Here is a 25,949-nt window from a genome sequence, read left to right on the forward strand (position 1 = left end):
TACCCTTAGCTAAGAGTCAATTATAGGGCCAGCTTAGAAGAAGCTCAGTGCAGGTGAATGAGGGATGCAAGGGGGCTCTTAGTATGTGCACAGCAGTAGGGAGGAGGAGAGGGCTGCTGCTCTGCACTCTTGGTGTGTTAGGAAGGGGTTTGAACTGTGCGGTGACGCGAGGCAGACGTGACTCATCACTGTCAAGTGTGCCTTCACCCCAGACTCACTTTGCAGTTGAACACCCTGCAGCTTTTAAACAATCTTCCTTGGCTTTTTCTTTTTCAGAACTGGTTGTTCCTACAGTACGACTCCTCTTCTGTTTTGCAGTCAGCATGATAAGGCTGTGTTTTCCAGGCTGTAAGAAAACCATCAAAAGCACGACACAATAATGTGTTTCACTCCGCACGAGAGATTTCCAATGATTCGTTCATGAGAGTGTGTGAGAGAGAGAGATAGAGAGAGAGAGAGAGAGAGAGAGAGAGAATAAAACAAATTGCTTTGCCACTTTCCTGCTCAGTTTATGATTAACCCGAAATCCAAAGACTGAGTTGAACACACCCTGGGTCAGGTTGCTTGATAAAAACGAGGTGAGAGTGTTGACGCCTCTTTATTTCAGGACAGAACGGGCAGGTTCTTGGACCCACACTCCTCTCCAGTGCACTTCAGGAATCATGCCAGCGTCACAGTGAGTGTCACAGCCGGCTATGCACTTGTCGGAACCGCTAATGAAACCAGTTCCTACTTGGCGGTCAACAATCTGGCCGATATCGCTGTCATCGTGATTTACTTCATTGTGGTTTTGGCTGTAGGAATTGGGGTGAGTAGGGCTGCGTCTGGAATCGCGGTTATTAGCTGTGAGATTGGTGCTGCTTTATCACTTTATTGTTTCGGAACACTTTTAAAATGCTTAATCAAACGTTTTCAACAAAAGGGATGTTATTGGAAGCATTTGGACTATAGTTCAGTGTCTCTTAATTGGGCAAAGCAGTTGACTTTCTGTGATTGTGTATGAATGACAAAATCATGCTGATGAGAGTGATGCTGACCAATGGATGAACTTCCATTATCCCAATGAATTAGGATCAGGGGGCTGTTCAGATAATCGAATTGTTCAGATAATCGAATCGTTCTAATAATCGAATTGTTCTGATAATTGAATTGTTCAGATAATCGAATTTTTCAGATAATCAAATTGTTCTGATAATCGAATTGTTCTGATAATTGAATTATGATAGAGACATTTTTTGTGTGGCTTTCCCAATGAAGAAACCTCCTGAAAAGATGTAACTCAGTCCTTTACCTGTAAGTATATAACCTACAGTATTGCACTGTTCTGTAGATACCAGAGACTGAGTGCTGGTCAGCGCATTTTCTTTGCAAACAGGGCAGAGAAGCTGTGTTTCCCTGTCTCACTGCATTGTGCCCTGTGTGCGTCTCTCTGTTTCATTGCATTGTGCCCTGTGTGTCTCTCTGTTTCATTGCATTGTGCCCTGTGTGTGTCTCTCTGTTTCATTGCATTGTGCCCTGTGTTATCACAGTTCACCAGAGTCAAATCACAGCAAAGTGAAAGCATGGCAAAGCATAGTGAAGCATTGTAAAGCACAGAGAGGTATGGTAAAGCATAGGGAAGCATTGTAAAGCACAGAGAGGTCTGGTAAAGCGTAGGGAAGCATTGTAAAGCACAGAGAGGTCTAGTAAAGCATAGGGAAGCATTGTAAAGCACAGAGAGGTCTGGTAAAGCGTAGGGAAGCATTGTAAAGCACAGAGAGGTCTAGTAAAGCATAGGGAAGCATTGTAAAGCACAGAGAGGTCTGGTAAGGCATGGGGAAGCATTGTAAAGCACAGAGAGGTTTGGTAAGGCATGGGGAAGCATTGTAAAGCACAGAGAGGTCTGGTAAAGGAACACATATTTGTACTCGGGGGGAACAAGGTAGGGTTCCATCCGGTACGACTTCTGGTCGGCACTTTAGACTGCCTCCCCCCACCCCCACGGAGGGGGGTGGGGGTGGGGTGGGGGGTTTTTAAATATCCACTCAATAGCCTATATGTAAAACACTGAATTAGTCTTATCGATTATTTAACAATGTGTCCCGAAAATCTGGCCCCCCTAACCACTGCTCATGCACGTAATTACTTAATAATGCACGCATGCGCGCTTAGTAATGAACATGTTGGTCTATGATGTCACTCAGATGACTCTACACCTTCAGGGCTCGCCGTGCAAAGCAATCACCTGCGCTCAAAAACAAGCTTGCAACACACACACACACACACACACAAAATGTGTCAGATGGTCTGTCACGTGGAGACGACCGATATTACGTATCCGTTGCTTGTGTCTAAGTCTTGGGTGCTAACGAGCCGCTGAGCCTATCGGCTCCCTGCCTGTGTCAGCGTGGCGGAGTGGGGAGGTTTGTGCCGGAAGGTGTGGATGTAACGATGTTGTGTTGTGTGTGTGTGTGTTTGTGGGTTCCAGTGTTAGCTACAGTGTAGTCAGGATGGAGCGGAAAGTGTAGCGCGGATTGGAGCAGAGCGAACCGTGCCGTGCTGTGTGCGATAGTGCGGGTGAGACGCAGTTTTGGAAGAGGTAAGTGACCCAGTTTTCTTGCGGTTAGAGGAATTCGGGTCTGAACTATACATGGCTGATCGTGAGCCTGTGCGGTCGATGTTTGCTGCAGTGGTTCGTATGGAAGGCGAATAGTTTTCTTCTCAGTCTGTTGCGCAAAGGGTGTGTTTTTTTTTTTTTTTTTTGTAGGCGTTTGTGCCCTTTATTTTCGCTTCAATATTTAACAATCTCTGTCGTGTTTGAAGACAAAACGGCAAATAGCCTCGCAATAGCAGAACCTGTACTTTATTAATCTGTGTTTAAATATGTAGCCCTGGAGCTAAACACAATGTTTTGTATTATTTACTAATTCTTAACAACTGTGGGGGGGTGGGGGGGGGGGGGGGGATTGTTCATTTGAAAAACACTTCCGGAGCAACATGATGGTTTTGAACGCTTTTCAGTAAATTTAAAAGTAAATTTGGTTAAAACCAAGCAGAAGCATCTCGTGCTGCGCGTTTTTGAAAGAGATGACGTACAGGTGACAGCAGCATGGTGTCCCATCTCCTCTGAAACGAGACGCCGTGTCCACAGCAGGCACAGACACCTCCTTCGTTTTATAGAAACATTGGTCAAATTCATAGCTGCTGTCAATATAAGAATGATTACATGGTGTTTTATTGAACGGGTGTTAACACAAAAACACCTTCAATCTAGCAATCGTTACAGGATTTTAAATAAATTATATATATATATCTATATAGTATATATATATATATATATATATATATATATATATTTCGTTGTCAAAAAACAAATTTTTGTTTATTATAGGTTACATATGTACATTAATGTGACACTTTGAACTTATGGATACATAGTAAGATTATAATAATGATTTATTTTAAGTGGTTAGCCAATACTTAAATATCTGCTTTTAGGGGTATATTTGAATGCTTTGTGCCCTGTTAAGTTTGTTGCTATCTAGCTGTTGAAGCCGTGCTGAACTGTCCATGTTTCGCTGTTTCTTACCTCGTAGCCATTCCTGGTTTTACTGTAAGGTCAATAAGACAGACCCGGGGTTACCTGCACACACTGTGGATGATCAAGCTTGCAGTAAAACCTGGACTGGGTGAAACTGCTAGGCAATAAGAGCCTTATTTCTATCCCTGGTGCACCTACCCTTTTTAGAACAGAAGTTGCATTGAACTGATTTTCAGCACCTCAAATATTTAAGTAACCCAATTCAATAAAGTAATTATTAAAAAATCGGCCCTACTCTGGGGCTACAGCCTGGTTAAGTGGATCAGTAGGACGGAGGTGGTCTGACGCTGTCTGGTCACTCTTTTTTGCAGGGCTGCACTGTCAGGTCATGATGCTGTCGATGGTCACTGCCGATCTGGAGAGCGCTCAGCGGTTAGCTTTAGAACTCGATTCCCTCTCCGACCTGCCCCGGGATGTATGTGCTGAGCAGCAGCCCAGGGAAACGCCTCAAACCCCTGACAGACCTGCTGGGGGAGTCGAATCCAGCCTGCCAGAGCTCCAGGGCTGCTTCAAGGGGGCGTCGGCCAGTCCCCCTGTTTGGAAGTGTGAGGTGTCCGAAGACGAGACTGGTGAAATGCATGCCGAGGGGAGATGCAAAGAAGAACGTGGCTCTGTTGCAAGCGGTGAAGGTAACGGGGAAGGAGGAGTGAGGACAGACTGCAGGACTGAGCCGGCTTTGAGTCCCATGCAAGGGGACGGCACGAGTCAGGTGAGGAGGGAGGGATGTGGATCATTGGAATTTTGCTTCACAATGTGAGAAAGTTAATGGCAATAATTTGAAAAAGAAAACAAAAGTCTTAAAGTAGTCTGCATACCATTTGAGAACGTATTCTAGTAAAATCTCTTTCTATGAAGTTTCATTTAATAGATTCACAGTGGGAAGGTTGAGAGCTGTCTGGTTTTGAGTAAAGTTCTACAGTTCAGTGGCACATTTTCAGGCAGTCATCATTATCCAGGCTTGTTTTTTATGTAATTGTGTGTGTTTATTGTTTTTGTTTTATTTTAGGCACAGGGAAATGAAATCGCAGTCGCACAGTGCAGCGCTGCAGTAATGGCACGGCCCATCGGCCTTGAAGCAGGTAGGCGTTCCTCAGCTTGTGAAAGTCCTAATCCCCAAAGTTGGGAACAACAAGGAGGTGTGGGTACTGTTTAGTGAAGGAAAGGCTCCAACTTGTCTGTTTTTTATCAGATAAAATGTAATCGCAGCATCAGGGAGTGATCCGTATCCATACTGTTAATTATCCTTTGCAAACATAATCAAACATATTCTTGATTTACTTCCTACCATGTTTGATCAGGAACAAGTTGTCGGGTGAAAGATACTGAGAAGTGAAATTGGTTTGCTGTCCTGCCTAAATTCTAGTGTGGAGAAGTGGGAGATTTAAAACACATGTACTGTAAAGCTGTGTATTAAAAAGTGTTTACTGAAAACATTTCATTGAAGTGGGGGCTGCTAATAATGTGCTGCACCAACAGATGCACACAGGAGCCGGGATGGAAATATGACTCCTAATGTGTAGCAGTTTCACCCATTCCAGGTTTTACTGCGAATGTCTCATTAAACTCATAGTAAAACCAGGAGTGGACCAGTCTGCTATGCAGTGGGAGTCTTATTTCCATCCCTGAGGATGTTGTTCAGGCCAAGAAGAGTTGCCATTCTCTCCACTCTTTCCTTCTTGTTCCCTTTTCTGTTTAGACTTTACCAACATGGATGTTGATGCTGAAGGATTGGAAGGGAGTGCAGCGGGGACCTGCGGGAGAGAACTAACCGGATCAGAGAGCTTACGTTTCCCAATAAAGAAATCTGAAGTGAAAACGGGCCGGGTTGTGGCTGGTCCAAACAATGCTGCATCCGCAGCGGCTTGGGCCCCTGAAGAGGTTTCCATGGAAACGGAACAAGTGGAAACAAAGACTCGGAACCCCCCTTGCATTGGTGATGGAAATGAGGAGCCTAACACAACCAGTCTTAGTGCTAATAATCATCCCTGTGGAGGCTCTGCACATGAAGCTGGGGAACTTCTGCCCTGCGGTAACCTTTTAGAGAACAAGCTTTCACAGGCAGAGCTTAAAGATGTGTCTGTTGCAAAGGTGGAGAGTTCAGGGCAAAATGTTGCTGCTACCCAGAGTACTGGGGTAGGACAGGATCTTATAGATAACCACTGGGTGCACTCCAGGTTCGACGAACTCGCACCTTACATCAGGCCGCACGACGAAGACGAGATCTTGGGCGTCTGCGCTGAGATCGAGGTCATGCTCGGAGTCGATCGCAGCCATTCAGAACAGAAGGAAGCTGAGGATTCTGTCCGTGGAGAAGGGGTAGTTGAGGTGCCTGCTGACTGTAAAGTCGCAAGCAGCGTCCCAGCAAAACACCTGAATAAAAGTGGCTGCTGTCCCCTGGGTGACAATGTGCCAGCTAGACCTCCTTCGGAAACCACCAGGGGCCAGGGTGCGACGCCTCAGGCTTGTGGTGCACTGGAAACCGAGAGCCGGCAAGCAGCTCAGCCTCCGGAAAGTGATTTCTCTGTGCGGTTATCTGGGGAGGAAGATGCTCTGGATCTGTTGCAAGATGAAACGGACCTCTCCAGGCAGGCAGCACACGGTGAAGAGGCCCTGACTGAAAAGCAGTGTGACGTGCGATTGGAAAACAGTGAAGCAACTTTGGTAGCAAAGCAAAAGACTGAAGATAAGCTGGAGCAGAGTGCAACCTCTGAAGCTGCCACAGATATTGGGGCAAGGGTTTCAGCAGACCGAACTGGAAGTGCTGGCGCGCTCGGGGAAAGAGACATAGATAGGGGGACGGAGTCTGGGGGAGACGGAGTGAAACTTGGGGTTTCAGAGTGTCGGACAGATAGCAGATCCCAGTTAAACTCTGAAGATGAAAAAAACACCTTAGGTACCGCTGAACCTTCAGTAGGAAATCCATCGGCGCTCAAAAACAAGCCAGTCACTGATATAACTCCGGATGGTGCAGGAGCAGCAGCTGTTGCTGATGGTGCTGCAGTGAACAGCTTGTGTGGGGCATTGGAGCAGGAAACGCTAAGCAGTCTGATTGATGTGGAAGGACCTTTAACAGAATCTGAAAGTAGACAAGTTTTGGGAAGCGTTGAGATCCCACCACAACCCAGGAAAGGTTGCAAAACAGCTGCCGTTTGTGACAGCATTACAGAAAGCGTGTGTAGAACTGTTGAGCTGGAGTTGGGAGGTCTCAGTAATTCAAATGATAAAGAAAAATCTTTAAAAGAAACCGAAAGCACTGAGACAACATGGCAGCCCAGGGAGGATTGCAAGGTGCCCTGTGAAGGTGAACTGGACTGCAGCGAGACGTCACAAAGCCAAGGTAGCTGTCAAGTAATTCCGAACTGTCATGCAAAAGAATCGGAAATCCGCGAGGATCCAGTGGACCCTGCCACTCATTTACAAACAGGTTGTGATGGTTCTGGAGACAGGGAAAGATATAGTGAAGAAAGTTCAGAACCGGGTCAGAATCGATTGGACCCTCCTGGTCATTTCAGAACTGGTTGTGATGATGAGGCGACACCTGATAAAGGGCAGTCTTGCAAAGGAGCAGAAGAAGATGCTGAAAGACAGCGTGCCTCCGATGAAGAATTGGACTGCACCGAAGGGCCTTCACACAGCCAAGTCAAAAGCCTGACCTCAATAGACCTCCAGGTGGAAGCTTCGGCTGAGGGTTGGGCTGTATTAAAAAATAGCCTGTTTATTAATCAACAACCTGCTGACACAAAAACACTTGGTTCTGAGCTGGGTGGTGGGAGCGAGGAGATTGCAGGGGTTCCATTGGAAAGAATGGAGGATGAGCCAGCTGTATACAACAAGAGCACCTCCCCCCTGCATGCTGCAAGCATTGTGGCATGCAGCCAGAGTGACCAGGCTTTGCTAGAGAGAGCGTTGTATGAAAAGCTTGCGGAAGGAACGATCCTCTCTGAGGGGGAGAGATCCACAGAGTGCACTTTACAAGACCCCAGTGCTCCCCACACTTTTGAGTGCTGTCATCAAAAACGTACGCCTCCAACTGAAATTGACGACTGCTCAAAAACAAGCAGCTCTGACCCGCCTTGCACAAGCCGCACGCACAGCCACAGCGTCCCCGTCGAGCCTGGAAAAGCGCCCGCTGGGAAGCGCGCTGCCGTTGAAGGGGAGTTCGGAAAGCCGCCTAGAAAGATGAGGGCAGTAGAGTTACGGAAACAGCCGGGGAGGAGTTGCAAGGCAGGGAGCAAGGTGCCAGAGCCATTGCAGGATCTAAGGAGAATGAGGGAATCAAACGCTCAAGTATTTATCAGGACCCAAGTAGCCAACGTTACAGACCTGGACCATGAGTCTAGTGAAACCATGAACCACGCAGTTCATAGCGGAGCAGTTTTGAATGCAAACCTGCCCAAGGAGGAAAGTGCTTTCCCTTCTGTAAGAAACGGGGTGTGCAAGCCACACAAGGCTTCCCTTAATATGCTGCGCAGCAGTGTAAAGGCTCAGAATAATATCCAGGAACCTCTGCTGTTGAAGTTATCTAACGTGGCCAGTAGCCTGGTGCCGGTTAGGAGTCCTCAAAAGTTCAGACCTTTTTATAGATCGTCCAAAGTCTTGCCGTACAGATTAGACAGATTGCTGAAAGCCGGAGCAGCTGACGTCTCTGTGTGCACAAAGACAAAATTAAAACCTTACTGGTGCAACAGTTTTTGTTGCAGTCTTCCCCGTTTAAAGGGACACTCTTTGAAGAATGTAACCTTTCAGTCTCTTGCACTTTCCTGCAGTGCGGATCTAGCCAAGGTTTCCTTTTACCGAACGGATCGCTGGAAACCCTTGGTGACCTTTACTACCCCTGTCTTTCCAGTTTCCTTCCATGTTAGATTGGGGTCTATGTCGTCTTTACCGTCCGGTGGTGATGATGATAAGAAGTCTTTGATGCAGCACTGTGCTTCTTCAAACCTCATGGTGCATGAAGCATCTATCCAGCCTACTTCATCCTTTTCCTCCTCTCTCTCTTCAGAATGGATTTGTTCCTCCTTCTCTCCAAATGTTTCAGCAACCGCAGGTTACCAAAGCATTCTCCAGAACACCACGCTCGCAGGCTTCAGTGGTGAATTGCACCCTGTTTTGTTTACTTGCTCTGGGAGCAGCGAGCCTAGCTGCAGAAGCTGCAGTTTCAGTGAATGCCAGGAGCTTGAGTGGTGGACTGCTTCCTCTTCTCCGTTCTCCAGGTTCGGGCTGCACACTGTTTTAGCCCTTTCCTCTCAGGCTTGTTACCGGGTCTGGACTCGCCGGCGCTGCCTGGGCAGGAGGGTCCCTGCGGTCCAGAAGAGGTTCCTGTCCCAGTTTGAGGAGGGGCTGAAGGGGTCTTCCTCGACCCTGAAGGAGAGCCTCTTTCCCTCGTTGCACTACTCTCTGGGAAGGATCGTCGCAGCCTGGCGCAGTCGGGGGCCAGCAGCCTGCCTGCCTGATTTCACTACCTTCTCCTGTCTCGACATGGATCACAGGTACAAAAACGAACAAATGTCGACTGGAAATGCTTTGATACAAAAAAAAAAGAATGCATGTTTTGTGAACATATAATAAACTAATAATCTGCTATAATCCTCTGCTAATATAAACCCTGGTTGTCTGAAATGAGCTGCAACCTGAAGTGTGCCATCATAACGAAACGCAGTCCTGTCTGCAGCTGTAGAAACCACATTTCAATATCACAGTTCTGTGATGGGTGTGCAAAACATTTCTATCAGTCTCTGTCCCTTTTAATTCAAAGGGTTGCTGCTGATTTTGGATTCAATTTAAGTACTAAAAACATAAAACACAGAGCAGACAAGACCAATACAAAATAAATGTGCAGTATTAAACATTGTTAGTTTCAGTACTGTTTTAACTCATGTGACCTGTTGCATCACTGCAGGCTGGTAAAAATGTACACAAAAAAAAAGCTTGCAAAGTGAGCATGGGGGGGGGGGGACTGTGGTCAAGGTCACTCAAAATGGCCCATTTTATTTCAGTGTGTTTTTTTCATGCATATTCTGAATTGCAGCTATGCAGGGCAGTTGTTGGGGTGCTTCATAGCCAGCTTGTTTGCTGAAGACCTTGCAGCAGCAGGTGTTGCTAATGAAAGGTAAGGGATTGCACACTTCGCTGCCTGGGGAAAAGCTGAGGGTTTGCCCCACGTCTTCAGGGAGTGCCTATAGAAACTAGAGGGAATGCTGTTAAACACAGCTTGACCCTGGTGTGTACAAGTACAGTCAGTCTCCTGTTTCTATTGTAGTGACCTCAAACAACCCGACTGCACTTTAAATGGAGAGCCATGCCTGGTGCCATTGTTGCCTATATCGGACCGGCCCGTTCCAGAACCTGTCTTTGCACTGCTCGACCAGACAGCTGCACAGATCAGACCAAACTCCCTCATGGCCTGGTCGAGCCTGCCAACAGCCTCCTGTATGGGATGTCGTGCGAGTGACTCCGCCCAGCGAACCTCGGCGCTGCCTGAGATCCTGGGTGTGAGCTATCCAGAGATGAAAGAGGTAGGCAGTCGTAACCACGGGGGAGGGGGGCTTTACCTTTGATCTCCCCCCATGTAGAATAAGCTCTCTCTTTCGTGGTGTGGACGGCTCCAGAGATCACTGGAACACGTTGTAAATGTCATGCAGCAGGTCTCTTTGTTTGAACTGGTGCCACAGCTGTGATTCTTTTGTTTATCAGTAGTACAGGGAAGGGTTTTTTTTTTTCATCTTTTTGTTTGTTACAGCAGTAACAGACGCATGCAATTCCTTCGGTATTGGAAGAAAACAAGGGTGTGGAGATACTGTTGCAGTGCTCGCTGCTTTGCTGTACGCCACTGCCGGTGTTTCGCATGCTCATGTGTCGTGTGTTTCACTCGCCCCCCCCCAGAGTGTTCTTGAGAAGAGCCTGGCGAGCGAGCCGGGGCAGAGGACCAAGAGGGTTTCCCAAATCCGCATTCGGAAAACTGTCCCCAAACCGGACAACAGTCTAACCCCTATGGGGCTACCGAAACCAAAGAGGTGAGCTTATCAGGAGCTTGAGTGTGTGTTGCTAACTAAAAAACAGCTGGCTGGTCTAGGTCTTACATAGGGCACATTCAAGTCCATTTGTGTCCTCGTAGCCACTCTGTGAATTCAGCAGCTTTTTGTTTTTCTTCAGATTAAAGAAGAAGGAATTCAGCCTGGAGGAGATCTATACCAACAAAAACTACAAGTCTCCGCCTTCCAACAGGTCTGGTTATCTCACTGGAAACTCCTCCCCTCCCAATTCTCCCACATCCTGCCTGTCAGGACCTTCCTGCTTGTTTAATGATATCACACAGCCAAGAAGCATGCTGCCCCGATCACGTGTGCTGGTGGTATTGGCAGAAATACTGTTCTGCTTTCTGGTTGTTTAGAAGGTCATGCTATCTACAGATCCTTTCTTTTTAGTTTTCTTTTTTTTTCTTTGAATATTAGCCTTAGCCTTCAACAGAAGGGCCTGCTAACTTTTACAGTCAGTCACGAGTAGTGCTGCTTGAACTGATTGTTCAAATCGTGCTCTTCACACATTAGGGTCGTTTACCATTGGGCTGATTTCCCATTCCTAGTGAAGAAACAGCTGCTTGAGTTTGTGCATGTGGATCGCTGCTCTCCACAGAGTGTAATAAAAGCAGCAATTGTCACCAACCCAGGCAGCCGCTTCTTCTCCACTGGCTTCACTTCGACTGGTAAATCAGCCCGAGCCACACCCACGACCCTCACCTGACTGTCCGCACCCGATTTCTGCACAGAGTTCAATCCCAATAAAGTGTCGTCTTCGTCTGTGCAGGAGCCTGGAAACCATCTTCGAGGAACCGAAGGAGAAGAACGGCGCGCTGGTGTGCATCGGGCAGCAGAAGCGCAAGAGGGTCCTGGAGTTCCAGGACTTCACCGTGCCCCGCAAGAGGCGCGCCAGGACCGGAGTGAAGCTGAAGAGCAGCCGCACGCGGGGCAGGAAGGCAGCGAAGCAGGGCTGTGCAGAGCTGGACGTGCTGCTTGTCGAGAAGCTGAGCGCGCTGGAGCACTTCTTCAACACCGAGCACATCAACACCTAAACCCTGTGCAGAGCTGCAGCACAGAGACCTGAGCCGCTGTTTAAAATCACTGACTTCACTGATCCCATCTTGATCCCTGCTTTTCTTATCCGCCTCCAGTGTCTCCACACTCCTATACGAGTGGCTTCAATTCCTGGTGGAACCTCAGTATTTATTTTCAAACCTGCACTGCTGTCCAGTGCCCGCGCTCTCCCCCTGCCTCTTGAGACTGCACTCTGTTTAGTTTGGACTGGGGATGAAACAAAACCTTGGATTGGTCCGTATCCATGGTGGAGCAGCGGCATGGGCAGCCACTGCTCTGTGTAACTGTGAACGTCTGTTGGTGTGCTGAATCAGGTACTTCCAGAGTGTGAAGTTGTAACTGCAGTATTATTATTAGAACAGGGGAGGGAAAGACCTACGCCTGCGTGTGCTGGATTTATTAAAACACCTGTCATGAAAGCAAAACAAAACCGAGCACTTTGCAAAACTAAAATGCGACTGCGAGGATCGGATTCTCATTCTCTCATCTTCTTCTTTTTTCTATCGTACTTTGTTTCTGTAACGTCTGTTCTATTTGCACATTCTAAACAAAATAATGCGCTGCGATATTCAGCCTTGCCAAAGTAATGGGAAACAGTGATGTAGCTCTTTTTCAAAGTATTGTACACGTTGTTAGATCCCTGTTAAAGAAACACGGCTGTTCACATTTCCTTTCACCTGTACGCATCACTACAATAGGTTGCCTTCAGAACGACAGTATTTTTGGAAGAGTTGCTGTCAAAAAATAATTGTTGCAGTTTTTTAATGAAAGAAAAATAATTGCATTTGTTAGCATCGCAATGTGAAATGCAAGTGTAGAAACTTGGTGTTATTTATTCATTTTCTTCTGATATTTCTTGAGGGGGAAAAAGAAATAGCCTGATGGTAAAAAAATAAAAAATAAATGAAACAGTTCAATTCCATGCTGATGTAAAATAAAACCGCTTCGGGGTGACACGTCTGACGTGTGTGCCGTTGCCATGGGAACGGGCTCCTCCACAGGGACAGAGCACCAGCAGTTCTTAGGGGCAGTTCAGTGGAGATGGTAGTGATTTTTAATTTTAAGCTGATGTGCTTTTACACATTGTGAAACTGTTGCTCACCTGCTAGGAATGATCAAGCACTCTGTCTGTTTATATGGGTTGTTTTTTTCAGATTCCCTATTGGTACAGGTGATTTACTTTTATTAAATAAAACCAAAAAGAAAAAAGCCAATTCCATTCTCCCAATATTATTATTATAACCCCCCCTTATCAAACAGAACTTTGCGTTTGCGCGAGTACTTGCCTCCTTCTTTTAGGTAGTGGATTCATTTGTTTGCTGTCCTGGTTTTTGAAGAAATACGTTGACTTGGCAATCGATGTACATATTAGCTGGTAAATTTATAAAGCATCGTCCAAGTGTGAATGCAGCACACAGATATCCATGTGTATTTGATCATACACTGTATTACACTGGGGTTTTGTGAATCGTGTCTCTCTCTCTCCGTGTGTGTAATATATGAAGCTTCACATCTCAAACTCTTCTCTGTATGATCAGGTATTCCTACTGTACATCTGTTAAAAAAACACTAGTTTACTGTTTAATCATTGTGACCCCCTTTTTTTTTTTTGGTTTAGTTTTTATTTATGAAATAAAGTAACATTTGTTTTAAACCTTAGTTGCCTTGAATGCACTTATCTGATGTATTTTTTAAATAATGTTTGGGCTGGGGTGGTGCTTTTTGGAAGTGGATTTACTACAGTAGGATCATTAATTGTAAGAGTTCCAAGACATTCCATGCAATTGTTACTGAAAACGTGTGGAAATGCAGGCTTGAGCAGAAAAAGACAAGCGGCTTCACTCTCAACACCAAAAGAGGGCGTCGGTATGATGATGCGTGCGTTTAATGTGGCATGCAGTTACAATGAAATAAATGTGTGCACAAAAAAACAATAATCACAAAACAGAATAGAGAGTATAGAATCAACATCATGATTTATAGTTTACTTTTACATTGAAATCTGTTAACTTATAACCTTTCTTCTGTTTAATACTGCAAACGTTCCCAAACGCCTCTGCCGTTTGTAGCTGCCTGGGACCCCCTGTTCTGCTCCCTCCGGAGAATGCATTAGTAAAACCGTTTTGCTGACAGAGTTTGTATTGCTGAGCGATCAGATTTGACTCTTTAGTGATGCAGAGCATCTTCATGGTGAAAGGAGTTCGTTACATGCTGCAGACGTCCTGTTTGCAGAACTGCAGAATATCTAGACAAACAAAAAGAAGGTGTTTATTAACAATGTATTGTATGCTGTTTTTTCAGAGAAGATATGCAATAAAATAACCAGTTGTATGATGATATATATATATATATATATATATATATATATATATATATATATATATATATATATATATATATTATATATGTGTGTGTGTTTGTGTGTGTTTGTGTCTGGCTGTTTCTCAAGCCGTTTTAATTTTCTTTATTTTTGTTTAGTTTAGGATATTTCTAATGGCAGCTGAGCAGAATCTGTTATTTGTTCCATTACTCATAGTTATGAGGGTTTGTTTTTGTCTAGTAAACAGATGAATGTGGAATTCCTTTTATAGGAATGAAAGTTTGTTGGGAAATTGAAATGAGCGTCAGTCTCCTCATACAGCCAGCGAGTTGCTTGCAATGGCTAAAGTGATTGACTAAAAATGATCTGGAGTGAAGGGGTCGCTGAAATGAACTTGTAAAAATCACAAGCCTGAAAGAAAGTAGAAACACGTAAATTTGAAAAATGCTTCATTAAGAAATCAACTAGAAATAAAACATGGATGCATTTCTGTGCCACGAAGTTATCTCATCCTTTTGAATCTTCTCCAGGAAATACATAATAAAATCCCAGAGATGTACTGATAGCTTGTTTGGGACTGGGATATAAGCCATGGCAGAAGTAAATACAGGCGCCCCTTAAATAACCCTGGGGGGGGGGGGTGGCGGGTGATGGCGTAGCGGGCAGTGTTGTGGGATGTGGATTCTGTCCTGTGTCTGTGATGTGAGATGAGGTTCAATGCTCGAATGCAGCTGAGCCCAGCTCCTTTGTGGTTAAGACTCTCTGTTGCGGTGTGCAGGGTCGCAGGTTCGAGGACGGATCATTGGTTCCCCTGCAGTGCTTTTGCAGTGCTGGGCCCAGCCGCCTCTTGGCTTCAGATCTTTATTTTCCATTCTGCTGCTTTTCCTCTCTGTTTCCTGTGGACTCGATGTTTCGGTATGGTCCACAAGGGAGCACGTGTGTTTTTGAAAACAAGCAGTGCAGGTACAGTATGCGTGGGCTGTCTCCTAACCTCGTTTAACGACCTGTTTTATGTTTAACTACCTGCTTGTGTGGAGTTGAAGGCTGCCTCAACTAACTGGTAGAACTCCTCTCCCAGTATAGCCCGATGGTCCAGGTGACTGGTGTGGACCAGACACTCCGTCAGGTCTTTGAAAAGCAAATCGCTCTCTCCGTACTTCTGGGACTCGAACAACTGGAAGTCTGAGTCGGGGTTTGCTTCCAAGGTTTCCTGTGGAAAAACAGCATGGCTTCGGTTCATTATCAAAGAAAAGAAACAGAACCACGCAGGAATGTTACAGATTTGTGTGTGTTTTTACAAAAAAAAAAAGGGGGGGGGGGGGGGGCTTTTGCTCCTGTGGGCTGCTAAATAGATTTTTTTTTTTATGTTGTAAAAGTCCCATCACAATGTGCATGTATGGGGCGAGTTGCAAAAAGCAAGGCAGTTGGCTGCCTGCAACATCACCAAACAAATTGCAGTTCTACAGAAAATCCCTGCTCTACAGCGCAGATGGACAGTCCTAGTGAAAGAGCGACTATGCAGTTCTGAAGTGGAGGTGTGCTCCGGCTGACCTGGGACTTCATGAGGAAGTCGTAGATCTTGGTGGTGAGGACAGGGCGTGTCATCACCACGCTGGGGGGCACGGCGCCGAGGTGACACTCCCGCCACTGCGCCAGGGGGGCGCGATGACCGCCGGGGCATAGCAGCTCCAAGTCCTGGGATGTCCAGCCACTCGACCAGCCGCTCCGCTCCAGATCTGAGGAGATTCACAGAGGTCAGCAGGGGAGGAGATACAGCGCTGAGGGAGCACACCCTGCACACTGTGCCCTGAACGCATTAGCTATCTATTAGTCTTCACAACGAACACAGTACAGTGAACCATTCTTTAGCACGCGTTGTTGTTCCAGTAGAACACCTGATTTGATCTCATGTCTTGTAGGTTCTAACCCCTACTGAGATTGCTAGGACAGGTGTTTTCGTTGTCTGTCCCCTGTCCCCTGTCCCCCTGTGCAGACGGACCAAGCCACACACGCACATGCAGCCTGGCTCCCCCTCTTGCTGCTACTTACTCTCAATGTTATCCAGCAGGCTGTGCTGCTCCAGGAAGGCCACGTCTCCAAAACTCTTCCCGCTTGGATCCCCAACTAAACACCTGCAAACCAGAGGGGAGGGATGGGATACGTGACGTGGGGACGGGAAAGCAAGCCCAGTCCTTCTTGTCCCGCTGCCCAGCACTTTACATCAGGAATGTCGCTTGACCTGAATCTCAAGATATTAAATTGAAACCTGAAACAATGATCTTTTCTGCTGCAGTGATTAGTGGCCTGCTTAATTCGGTTCTCATGTAGTTTTTTTTAATTGTTTTCAACAAGGTCATTACCAGCAGATGTTAGGTAATGCTCTTCACTCCTACGCAATGCTTAACACAAGGAGCTTACCTCAAGGACCCCAAGTTGCCATAGTAACGCTCATTATGATTGGCTACGCATCTCTGATTGGACGGTTTGGCTCCCAGGTCCTCGTCTCCACCAATACAAACCCTGCAGAGACTCCCATGCGCTCCAGGCATGCATCCCTTCCAGAAATACTCCCTGTACGCTGGAGGGTGGGTCAAGGAATGAGAAGAAGTGCCACGTGAAACCCTGCTGCTGACTGGACTGAGAAATAACAGCCAGCCAGCCAGCCACTCCCCTGCAAATACACTGCCATTGCTTTTTAACACAATAACAATATCATGCATCAGTTATGAAACCCTTACGTAGGTGCCACAGGCAAAACAGAAAGAAACTAATTGAAGCAGACAATCTTACAGCCGAGAACTTGAACAAGACTGTGGCTAATGAGAATCCTGGTGTTATCAGAAACGTTAACCTTCAGTCAAACATTTCTTCAATTTAAAACAAGACTGACAGCCACTACAGGGCTCCACTTTTATACTGCTGGAGTCAGGAGCCACAGGTAAGAGACTCTGATTTTCACTTGGTTCAGCTGCATTTACCAGAGTCTGCCATGTCTATTAATATGCTTTACCTAACCTCGCTTTACAATGCTTAACTAATTCTTTACCCTGCTTTCACTGTGCTTGATCACACTTTGCTATGCTTTCACTGTGCTTCATTACACTTTGCTATGCTTTCAATGTCTCCGCGTTGCCTGCTGCTGCACTCACCGGTGTTGAAGTCGCGGTGGGAGCTCTGGTTGCCGCTGGCTCGGATGGTGTGGTTGGCGGGGAGCAGCCAGCCCGCGGGGCTGTAGATCTGGCTGTGGCAGGACCGGCGCCCGGAGAGATTGCCGAAGTACACGTTCCGGGAGGACTTCTTCACCACAGCCACCGCGTAGACAGGGGGCAGCACTGAGTAGAAACGACATCAAAGAAACTCATTCACAGGAGGCTGTCACTCACCCTGATCACGCTGTCATAACGAAACACGTGCTCCTAGCAGCTGTAGAAACAACACTTCAATAGCAGAATCTGTGAGTGTACACAGCACTTACAGCTCTGCCTGTGTATTGTTTTAAAGAGTTATAGATTAAATATCTATCAGAAACTGAGGCTTTGTGAACAGGGTCCCTGCTCCCCAGCTGTTCTGTGGTTCTCAAGCTGGACCACGCAGCAGGAGCTGGCAGACTCCGGTTGAGGGTGCCACTGTGTTTCGAGGCTGCCAATGTTCTTTCCACTCTGCAGTTGCTTCTGTCTGTAATACCTGCATTTCATTACAAGAGCCGCGTGGCTCAGATACAGGTCGGTACAGACCTGCAGCACTGTCTGCTGTCCAAGCCCACCTCCTGCATGACTCTCATATTATCTAAATGATGATGCCAGCCTCAGAACAGCCCCCCCCCCCCCCCCCCCCCCCCCCCAAACACACACACACACTCACTCTCACACACTGCTGAAGGGAGGGAATGGAGCCGTAGCCCCCGAACCTCACTGTACCTTCGGTCTCGTAATGAGCAGCTCCTTTCGTCCCTCCAGCTGCTGGTACACACGTTTCCCCTGGAGTGGAAACACAAACACAGACACGCCTTACAAAGCAGCGAGCGCTGCACAGCACTGGGGAAGGGGCATTCATACTACAAACACTAAACACTGCAGACCAAGCTGCTTTCACGTTTTTGTTTGGAGGAAGCATTGTGACATACCCCCTGTTTCACTTTCACAATTGCAAATTAAACAATGATATATTTACAGCACTGAAGTGACTTTTCTAACCAGTCCTTTCTTTCTTCCAAACTAGACCTCCCTATAATATTATGCATCTCTATTAACAGATTAAATTTAACAAAGCTACATGATGCCAAAGTGGTTTCAGGTGCAGTTGTTGTATCATCACTTTAAGCCACAGATGTTTCTAATTATTAAAAATCCTTTCCTGAATGAAAACATTCCTTAGATTCCACAGGTGCTCGATCAGTGACGCTTGACCTATCCTCTAATTTCAACACTGCTGAAGAGTCTTACCATAATACTCTGCTGCCACTGGGACCAGACCACACTTCCCAGCGATGTAGACATGACTGGCGTCCAGCGAGACTGCGTCCACCTCATCTCTCTTAAAAAAAAGACACACACACAATCATAAGCGGTGTCCCTTGGAAGAGGCACACAGTACCATGGTAACAGCACAGCCAAATGTAGTAATGCAGCGAAAGTACCTTAAACCACAACCAGCTCAATCCCACACTGACAGGCTGCCCTGCCAGCGCCCTCACCTTGATCTTCTCAATGCAGTCGCTCATGGATGTGGCTCTGACGCATACCAGGGGGTCGGATTTGATATTCAGAGCCCACTCCTCGCACTTCTTCTGCTCGCCCATGCTGATGCAGCACCAGCGGACCACACTGTTGTCCATGGAGCTCCCTGCGTACAGAGGAACAGGAGTCTAGAGTGCAGTGCATAGCAGGGCTGGCAAGCATGTGGCTCTTTCCATTTAGAGGTAAAGCATCCCAATCAAGGCTGGGTTCCTGGCTTTTAAAAGACTGCATGCACTGTCCACATAGCTGGTTTAGATAAAAAGATGGAACAGTTCTGGGGCAGAATACAAGCTAACAAGGACGATGTCGGTCACACTGCTGGCGGCTCGCTCGTGTATCACGGCTCTACCTTCGTGTCCAAGTCCTTTCAGCAGGGTCACGTAGTCCAGCCCCAGGACCTGGTTGATGTCCACCTCGTCGGAGAGGATCAGCAGCTTCTCCGTCACATCTCGGAACATCAGGTTCCTCCCTCCCAGCGCAGACGACTCAAACAGACGGAACCGCTGGCCCTCGCGCCCCCGGCGCCCAAACAGCCGCTGAAACAAACCACAAGGGTTACACATTCCTAAAACCATGTTCGTAGGCATGCTGTGTTTCAACTGTCCCCAGATCAGGGTTTGAGCCTGCTGCACCTGTGCGACGGTCAGGAACTTGCGTGCGATCTTCTTGTAGTTGTGTCTCGTCACCACGGCTCTTCCAGGACCCCGGCCCAGGTTGCACCTCCTGAAGTCTGCCAGCTCTGCCCTGGACCCGTCGGCGCAGAGTAGCCTGTAGCTCTCCTTCTCCGACTCTGCAAGAAGAGACAATGAAACAGCTGCAGTGCTGCTGCGTGCTTGGCTCTGTGCACTCAGCTTCGATACCCTTTTGGAAATGTGCAATGGGGCAGTGCTGTGCGATGCGTTGCCGCTACAGATTCTGTCCCGTCGGTGAGATGAGACGAGGTTCAAAGCTTAAAACCACGAATGCAGAGGAGCCCGGCTCCTTTGCATTGTGGTTAAGTCGCTCGCTTGCAGATGCGCAGGGTCACAGGCTTGACAAATATGTATCTCCTATCAAACCAACAATCAGTCTGTCTGCCTATCTTTGACCTGTCTACCTCTGTCAGTCAGTCTGTAGTCTTATTTATTGATCAATCGACTCAATCCATCAGTTATCAAGTGAGAAGTAAATGCTGCATAATACAGCATACTGTACTTTGGTGTATTTATTTCGATTTCATAGACATACTGTACGATTTGATAGTGTGAAATAAATATAACAGATATACTGTTTTGCAAGGTGTCTGCTCAGTAAATACATACTACTTACCATCAATATGGAGTATAGCCGTGTGATCTAAAAAGGCAACGTCAGCCTTGCCACTTTTCAAACATCTAGAAAAGAAATAAGGAATTGTACTGGATATTAACAATCAGGTGTTTAATTGATGGCTCTGTCAATTCTAGTTAGTTATCGAACACACTCAGGTGTGTACTGGGCTTCTGTGGTGGTGTACTGTACAGCGATGGCTGCAGTGTGCATGTGAGCTTGCTACTGTAGTACTGGTATGGTACAGCAGGTCAGTATGTCCAGGCTATCTTGTCGCTAGGACTGTACAGTGAAGGTCTATTCTCTTTCCTCTGTCCCTAAGAAAGCTGCTCCACACCCTCAGTCAGGGTCCTGCAGCTCTCAGGAGGAGGGCCAGTGAAAGTAACCTGGCTACCTGAAGGCCCCCTCCGAGTCGTAGAAGGGCTCGTTCTCGGTGGCCTCGCAGAAATAGTTCTTGTCCCGGATGTAGGATTTCCGTCCCTGGCAGAGCGTGCACAGCTCGGGGGCCAGCGAGGCAGCCCCGGGGATGCAGCTCGCACTGAAGAAGGAGCTGATCGCTGGAGAGGAGAGGAGAGGGGATGGGGACAGAAGTGAGGGAGAGGTGAAAGGAGGAAAACGGGTTCATCAGTAGCTTTTTCATCAACGTGGCGGGATGGAGACAGTAAGGTAAAAATGCTTTTCTTCTTGCCAGTGTCCAGCCTTGACTGCTGACTAACTGATCTGTGGTGTGTGTGTGTAAATCACACCTTCATCTTCGCACGCTAATTGAACTCAATGTCCAGCTGTTCCTCGTGCTTGTGTTTGCTCACCTTCGCTCAGGGGCTGCTCCTCGTACCACTGCAGGTAGTTCCTGGACAGCAGGAAGCCCACGGGCAGGTTCCAGCCGGCAGTGGAGCGGGCCCCGCTGTGGCAGCTCCTGGTCTTGTGCAGGCTGCGGACATCCAGGCTCTGATTGCGGACCACCGCCACGGCGAACACGCAGCCCCCTGCGGACCCCACAGAGACAGAGACGGGGCGCGCACACTTTAACAGACAGGCTTACTGCGAAACTGAAATGGGTAATGACAAGCTGAGTCTGAAGCATTTCTCAAAGTCTTCACTCACATACTCTTACTGCGTTACTTTGAGTGTCTCCTAAGTTTAGCACAGCTGGGTGTTTGCTAGTGAAGAAGGACGATCACAGCGAAACTGCAGAGGTACAGTTATTAGTACAAGATGGGTTATAGTTTGATAACTTTTACTTCAACTTTCATTATTAACAGAAATCTCTTATTCTATTATAGAAAATGTACTTTGATGTACCACTGTATACAATACCACTGGATGTACGGCACTACAGTGCCGTTACCACTGAAAATGATCACGGGGGAAATGTGGAGCTGCTGGCCAGCAAGAGCTGGGAATAGGAACTCAAGTCTACCGGCTTCTTACCAGAAAACCCAGCGCAGACTTTTCAGCGCAGCAATTCAACACATTTAGAAGCCTTTTGACAGCAATCCCATGATCAACTACAGTGCCAACACAAATATCTTTAAAAGGCTTTAAAAAAACGCTCTGAAAGCCTGCACACAGGGCGCTGGATATTATGTGGATTGAACATGTCTGCGTTTGCAATGGCACAGTGAGTGAGAAGTGGTGTGCATACTGTAGATCTGTGTCTTGGTTCTTTGCAGCCACACACTCACCATCTGGGTAGATCTCCTTCGCCAGCACGACCAGGTTGAACTGCTTGACTGCAGTGTACACGTCTCCAGCATCCAGGGTGACAGCATCGGCTTTGTTGGCCTGAGGGACAAGACAACCAGACAACCGGAGCAGCTGTGACACACTTCAAACAGCTGGAATGTAAAACACAACGGCCAGGTGACATTACATACTCCACAGGTGACCCAGGGGGTGCCAGACAAGCATGGCCTCCAAACAGAGATTTCTTCACCTGTTTGTCCTGCATTTACTGGCAAACGTGTATTTGAAAATGAAAATACATGTTTGCAGCAGTACTGTTTTGAGAGGCTGAGAATGTTTGTAGAACTATTTCGCTTGCTCTAAATACTTTAAGGACTGTGTGTTGTTTTTTTTTTTAAAGCCCGTTTGGGTTAATTAAAGTGTGCAGTTCTGGAAACGCTATTTGATTTTAGAAAGGGTTAGTGAGTTTTTTTTTTCTGAGCCCTCCACTATGTCTCCTCTAGTATGTGCTGCTAAGACTCCTTTATTGAAGTCATAAAATTCACCAGTTTTTTTTCTCCCTTTACAAGAAACTGATACTGAGTATTCAGAGCAGCAACACTGTAATAGACCTGGTATGAAGCTTTGTCAATATGGCAGCAGAACAAACTAATCTCAGGACTGAGTAACTAAGTGTAGGAGTCTCAATGTGTTTGTGCCAGGGCCAGAACACTCATACACCTCCAATCCAAAAGCAATCATTCCTCTTCTTGTTTTTTACACCTGACTCTTAACGATTGTAGACTGATACTACTGAAGACGGATTTACTCATGTGGGTTACCAAATGATCCAACCCTGTCCGTTACTGTGTCAGCCTCCACTCAGTCTGCCTGTTGAAACTTTCCCCTTTCAGAAGTGCTGTTATTTGGACTCCTGCATGCAGGAGGTCACTCAGCTGCCTCACCCTTATCTTGCTGATGCAGTCAGCCGCGCTGTGTGCCATTATGCAGGAGACCCTGGCGAACGCATTGAGGGCTGCCGGAGGGAGCACTGTCACCAGGGCCTTGGACAGCTCGGCACACTTCCTCTGCTCTCTCTCAGACACTGTGCACCACCTGAACTTCTTCCCTGCAACCCAAAGGTAACAGCTTTGCAGAGTGCAGCTGAGGGGATGTAACAGAACCTCTTTCACTGGAGTTTAACTCACTGGGACTGCAAGGCCAGTGTCAGGGAGGTCAATCCTGATACTGTTTCCCATAGTGAAAGCACAGCAAAGTGGAATAAGGCATTATGAAAAAGCATAGGTATGCATTGTAAGGAATAGAGAGGCATGATACAGCGTGTTAACAAAGACGGCAAACCAGGCTAAACTATGGTAAATGCACAGAGTATAGCTATGGAGAAAGCAAGCTAAAACTGCAAAAATACAGTGGAAAATGACAGCGACACAGAATATAAATGAATAACAACATGCACTGTAAATATGCACTTTCCTGCGTTTCTGTGTGTGTTTTTCTTATTAACTTGTGCTTTTAGTTTGCATTAATAAACGTTGCTATGCTTTTTCACTGTGCATCTGACTGTCTAGTTTGATCTACACAGGCTATAACTGTGTGCTTTACCAAGGGGCACATGAGAACTGCAGGTAACTACAGATATACTAACTTGTTCTACGTAATATTAAAAAATTAATTGCTTGTTGACTACTCTGAATGATCTAGGTCGCGTCGCACTGTAGAGTGAGTATGCTGTTCGCACTGTTGTAGAGTGAGTCTGCTGTTCACACTGTTGTAGAGTGAGTCTGCTGTTCACACTGTTGTAGAGTGAGTCTGCTGTTCACACTGTTGTAGAGTGAGTCTGCTGTTCACACTGTTGTAGAGTGAGTATGCTGTTTGCACTGTTGTAGAGTGAGTATACTGTTCACACTGTTGTAGAGTGAGTATGCTGTTCACACTGTTGTAGAGTGAGTATGCTGTTCACACTGTTGTAGAGTGAGTATGCTGTTCACACTGTTGTAGAGTGAGTATGCTGTTCACACTGTTGTAGAGTGAGTCTGCTGTTCACACTGTTGTAGAGTGAGTCTGCTGTTCACACTGTTGTAGAGTGAGTATGCTGTTTGCACTGTTGTAGAGTGAGTATACTGTTCACACTGTTGTAGAGTGAGTATGCTGTTCACACTGTTGTAGAGTGAGTATGCTGTTCACACTGTTGTAGAGTGAGTATGCTGTTCACACTGTTGTAGAGTGAGTCTGCTGTTCACACTGTTGTAGAGTGAGTATGCTGTTCACACTGTTGTAGAGTGAGTATGCTGTTCACACTGTTGTAGAGTGAGTCTGCTGTTCACACTGTTGTAGAGTGAGTCTGCTGTTCACACTGTTGTAGAGTGAGTCTGCTGTTCACACTGTTGTAGAGTGAGTATGCTGTTTGCACTGTTGTAGAGTGAGTATACTGTTCACACTGTTGTAGAGTGAGTCTGCTGTTCACACTGTTGTAGAGTGAGTATACTGTTCACACTGTTGTAGAGTGAGTATACTGTTCACACTGTTGTAGAGTGAGTATGCTGTTTGCACTGTTGTAGAGTGAGTATGCTGTTTGCACTGTTGTAGAGTGAGTATGCTGTTCACACTGTTGTAGAGTGAGTCTGCTGTTCACACTGTTGTAGAGTGAGTATGCTGTTCACACTGTTGTAGAGTGAGTATGCTGTTCACACTGTTGTAGAGTGAGTATACTGTTCACACTGTTGTAGAGTGAGTATGCTGTTTGCACTGTTGTAGAGTGAGTATGCTGTTTGCACTGTTGTAGAGTGAGTATACTGTTCACACTGTTGTAGAGTGAGTATACTGTTCACACTGTTGTAGAGTGAGTATACTGTTCACACTGTTGTAGAGTGAGTATGCTGTTTGCACTGTTGTAGAGTGAGTATGCTGTTTGCACTGTTGTAGAGTGAGTATACTGTTCACACTGTTGTAGAGTGAGTATACTGTTCACACTGTTGTAGAGTGAGTCTGCTGTTCGCACTGTTGTAGAGTGAGCATGCTGTCGCACGTCCTTTCCTTTGAAAACAACTAGAAACTGAAACCGAAAAATAAATAAACTTTTCAAATTTAAAAAAAAAAGTGCAGCTCCAGGTAAAAGGACAGCGGTTCTTACCCCATGAGGAATCTGAAAAAGAGATGAGAAGAATAAGGAGGAGGAACCCTCTCATCCTGAATTTCCTTTCGGAGCCCGGCGTGCCAGTTGTATGTTGCCTGGATTGCAAACAGTTTCAAAGTGTGTCCCGTTTAGACTATAGTACAGACATCACCGCCGCTGTTCAGTGAGGCGCTCTTCACATGGGATGGGTGTATAGCTAGAGCATTTCTCCTCTCTTATTTTACAGATGGAAAACATTTCCACACTGCTTCATTGGAACCAGATGCACATCTGTCATGAAGCAGAGCTCTCTTTTCTGACAGTTTAACACACTCTGTAATCGCTGCCAGGCACGGAAACTTTAAAGTTGCATCGTGACGCTTTCATGGGGGCGTGAAGTGCAAACGTCTGCTGCTAAAACCCTTCGCTCAAAACAATACCGTCAGCGTCTTGCGAGAGATCATCCACGAGTGAGCACCGATACGAGTCAATAAAAGCTTAAAGTTGAAATTAGCTTGCACCCTCCAGAAAGTAACGCACAGATACATAATGTAATCTAGCGACCCTGATATTGGCAATAATATCTTTAGAATGCAATGGCATATAGAAAACAAACACTTGGCAGAACAATATCAAGAATTTAAAGGAACCGTTTGTTTTTTTTAAACCAGTTTGACCAGCTCTTGAACTGGTATGCACCGATACTCCCAGGCGTGCTGGTAATAGTCTGCCTGTTCCTTTGTTCTTGTATATATGAAAAGGCCTATTGTAAATATTCCCATTCTTCAAAAGCAAAACTAACGGGTCACCTGGGAATATGATTACATACTATTGAGAGAAAAAGAAACAGAAATCTGCAATAAGCAAAAACTTGGCAGCTCTGACACGCAAATAAGTTACAAGAGTGTCTGATTCGTGCCACATTGAATAGGGTTTAACATCACTATTCATTTAATAAGTACAGAGGAAGTGAAAATATTATTTTTACCCTGAGGATCAAAACACTAATTACATATAGAAACATGTGTGACATCCACCAGCAGGGGCCCCATGCAAAGCTCGATTCAGGGGCCCCTTCACTATTCAGTAATAATGATGTGATAACACAGCTTTGAAA

General features: G+C 46.3%; 2 protein-coding genes across 4 annotated transcripts; one reads left to right on the forward strand and one right to left on the reverse strand.

The window, feature by feature from the left end:
• Positions 1-2,313: 2,313 nt before the first annotated feature.
• Positions 2,314-13,287, forward strand: LOC121299676. Of its 3 annotated transcripts, none has more exons than XM_041227574.1 (9): positions 2,314-2,578; positions 3,892-4,289; positions 4,587-4,659; positions 5,277-9,069; positions 9,609-9,689; positions 9,840-10,095; positions 10,463-10,593; positions 10,733-10,804; positions 11,384-13,287. In XM_041227574.1, the coding sequence occupies exons 2-9, from the start codon at positions 3,909-3,911 to the stop codon at positions 11,646-11,648; spliced, it is 5,052 nt and encodes a 1,683-aa protein (XP_041083508.1). In that variant the 5' UTR covers positions 2,314-2,578; positions 3,892-3,908; the 3' UTR covers positions 11,649-13,287. The 3 variants fall into 3 exon arrangements, with proteins under 3 accessions (XP_041083508.1, XP_041083511.1, XP_041083510.1); XM_041227576.1 differs by having other exon boundaries at positions 2,325-2,416; XM_041227577.1 differs by lacking the exon at positions 9,609-9,689 and having other exon boundaries at positions 2,315-2,578.
• Positions 13,288-13,313: 26 nt separating this feature from the next.
• Positions 13,314-25,419, reverse strand: zgc:172271 (uncharacterized protein LOC100000381 homolog). The gene is made up of 17 exons (XM_041227578.1): positions 24,851-25,419; positions 22,665-22,828; positions 21,720-21,819; positions 20,844-21,020; positions 20,429-20,591; positions 20,035-20,099; positions 19,359-19,516; positions 19,076-19,262; positions 18,684-18,832; positions 18,433-18,523; positions 17,908-17,967; positions 17,140-17,322; positions 16,409-16,568; positions 16,040-16,122; positions 15,542-15,726; positions 15,014-15,200; positions 13,314-13,915 (listed from the first exon to the last, which is right to left on the reverse strand). The coding sequence occupies exons 1-17, from the start codon at positions 24,903-24,905 to the stop codon at positions 13,875-13,877; spliced, it is 2,208 nt and encodes a 735-aa protein (XP_041083512.1). The 5' UTR covers positions 24,906-25,419; the 3' UTR covers positions 13,314-13,874.
• Positions 25,420-25,949: the final 530 nt, after the last annotated feature.

Source organism: Polyodon spathula, chromosome 25 (assembly GCF_017654505.1).
Source record: "Polyodon spathula isolate WHYD16114869_AA chromosome 25, ASM1765450v1, whole genome shotgun sequence".
In the NCBI taxonomy this organism is placed as follows: Eukaryota; Metazoa; Chordata; class Actinopteri; order Acipenseriformes; family Polyodontidae; genus Polyodon; species Polyodon spathula.

Coding starts and splice junctions, on each gene's coding strand:
- LOC121299676 (XM_041227574.1), top strand. CDS start 3,909: ATGATGCTGTCGATGGTCACTGCCGATCTGGAGAGCGCTCAGCGGTTA. Junction 4,660..5,276: donor GCCCATCGGCCTTGAAGCAG/GTAGGCGTTCCT, acceptor TTTTCTGTTTAG/ACTTTACCAACATGGATGTT. Junction 9,070..9,608: donor TGTCTCGACATGGATCACAG/GTACAAAAACGA, acceptor TCTGAATTGCAG/CTATGCAGGGCAGTTGTTGG.
- zgc:172271 (XM_041227578.1), bottom strand. CDS start 24,905: ATGAGAGGGTTCCTCCTCCTTATTCTTCTCATCTCTTTTTCAGATTCC. Junction 20,592..20,843: donor GGAGCAGCCCCTGAGCGAAG/GTGAGCAAACAC, acceptor TCTCCTCTCCAG/CGATCAGCTCCTTCTTCAGT. Junction 18,833..19,075: donor GAAAGGACTTGGACACGAAG/GTAGAGCCGTGA, acceptor CTCTGTACGCAG/GGAGCTCCATGGACAACAGT.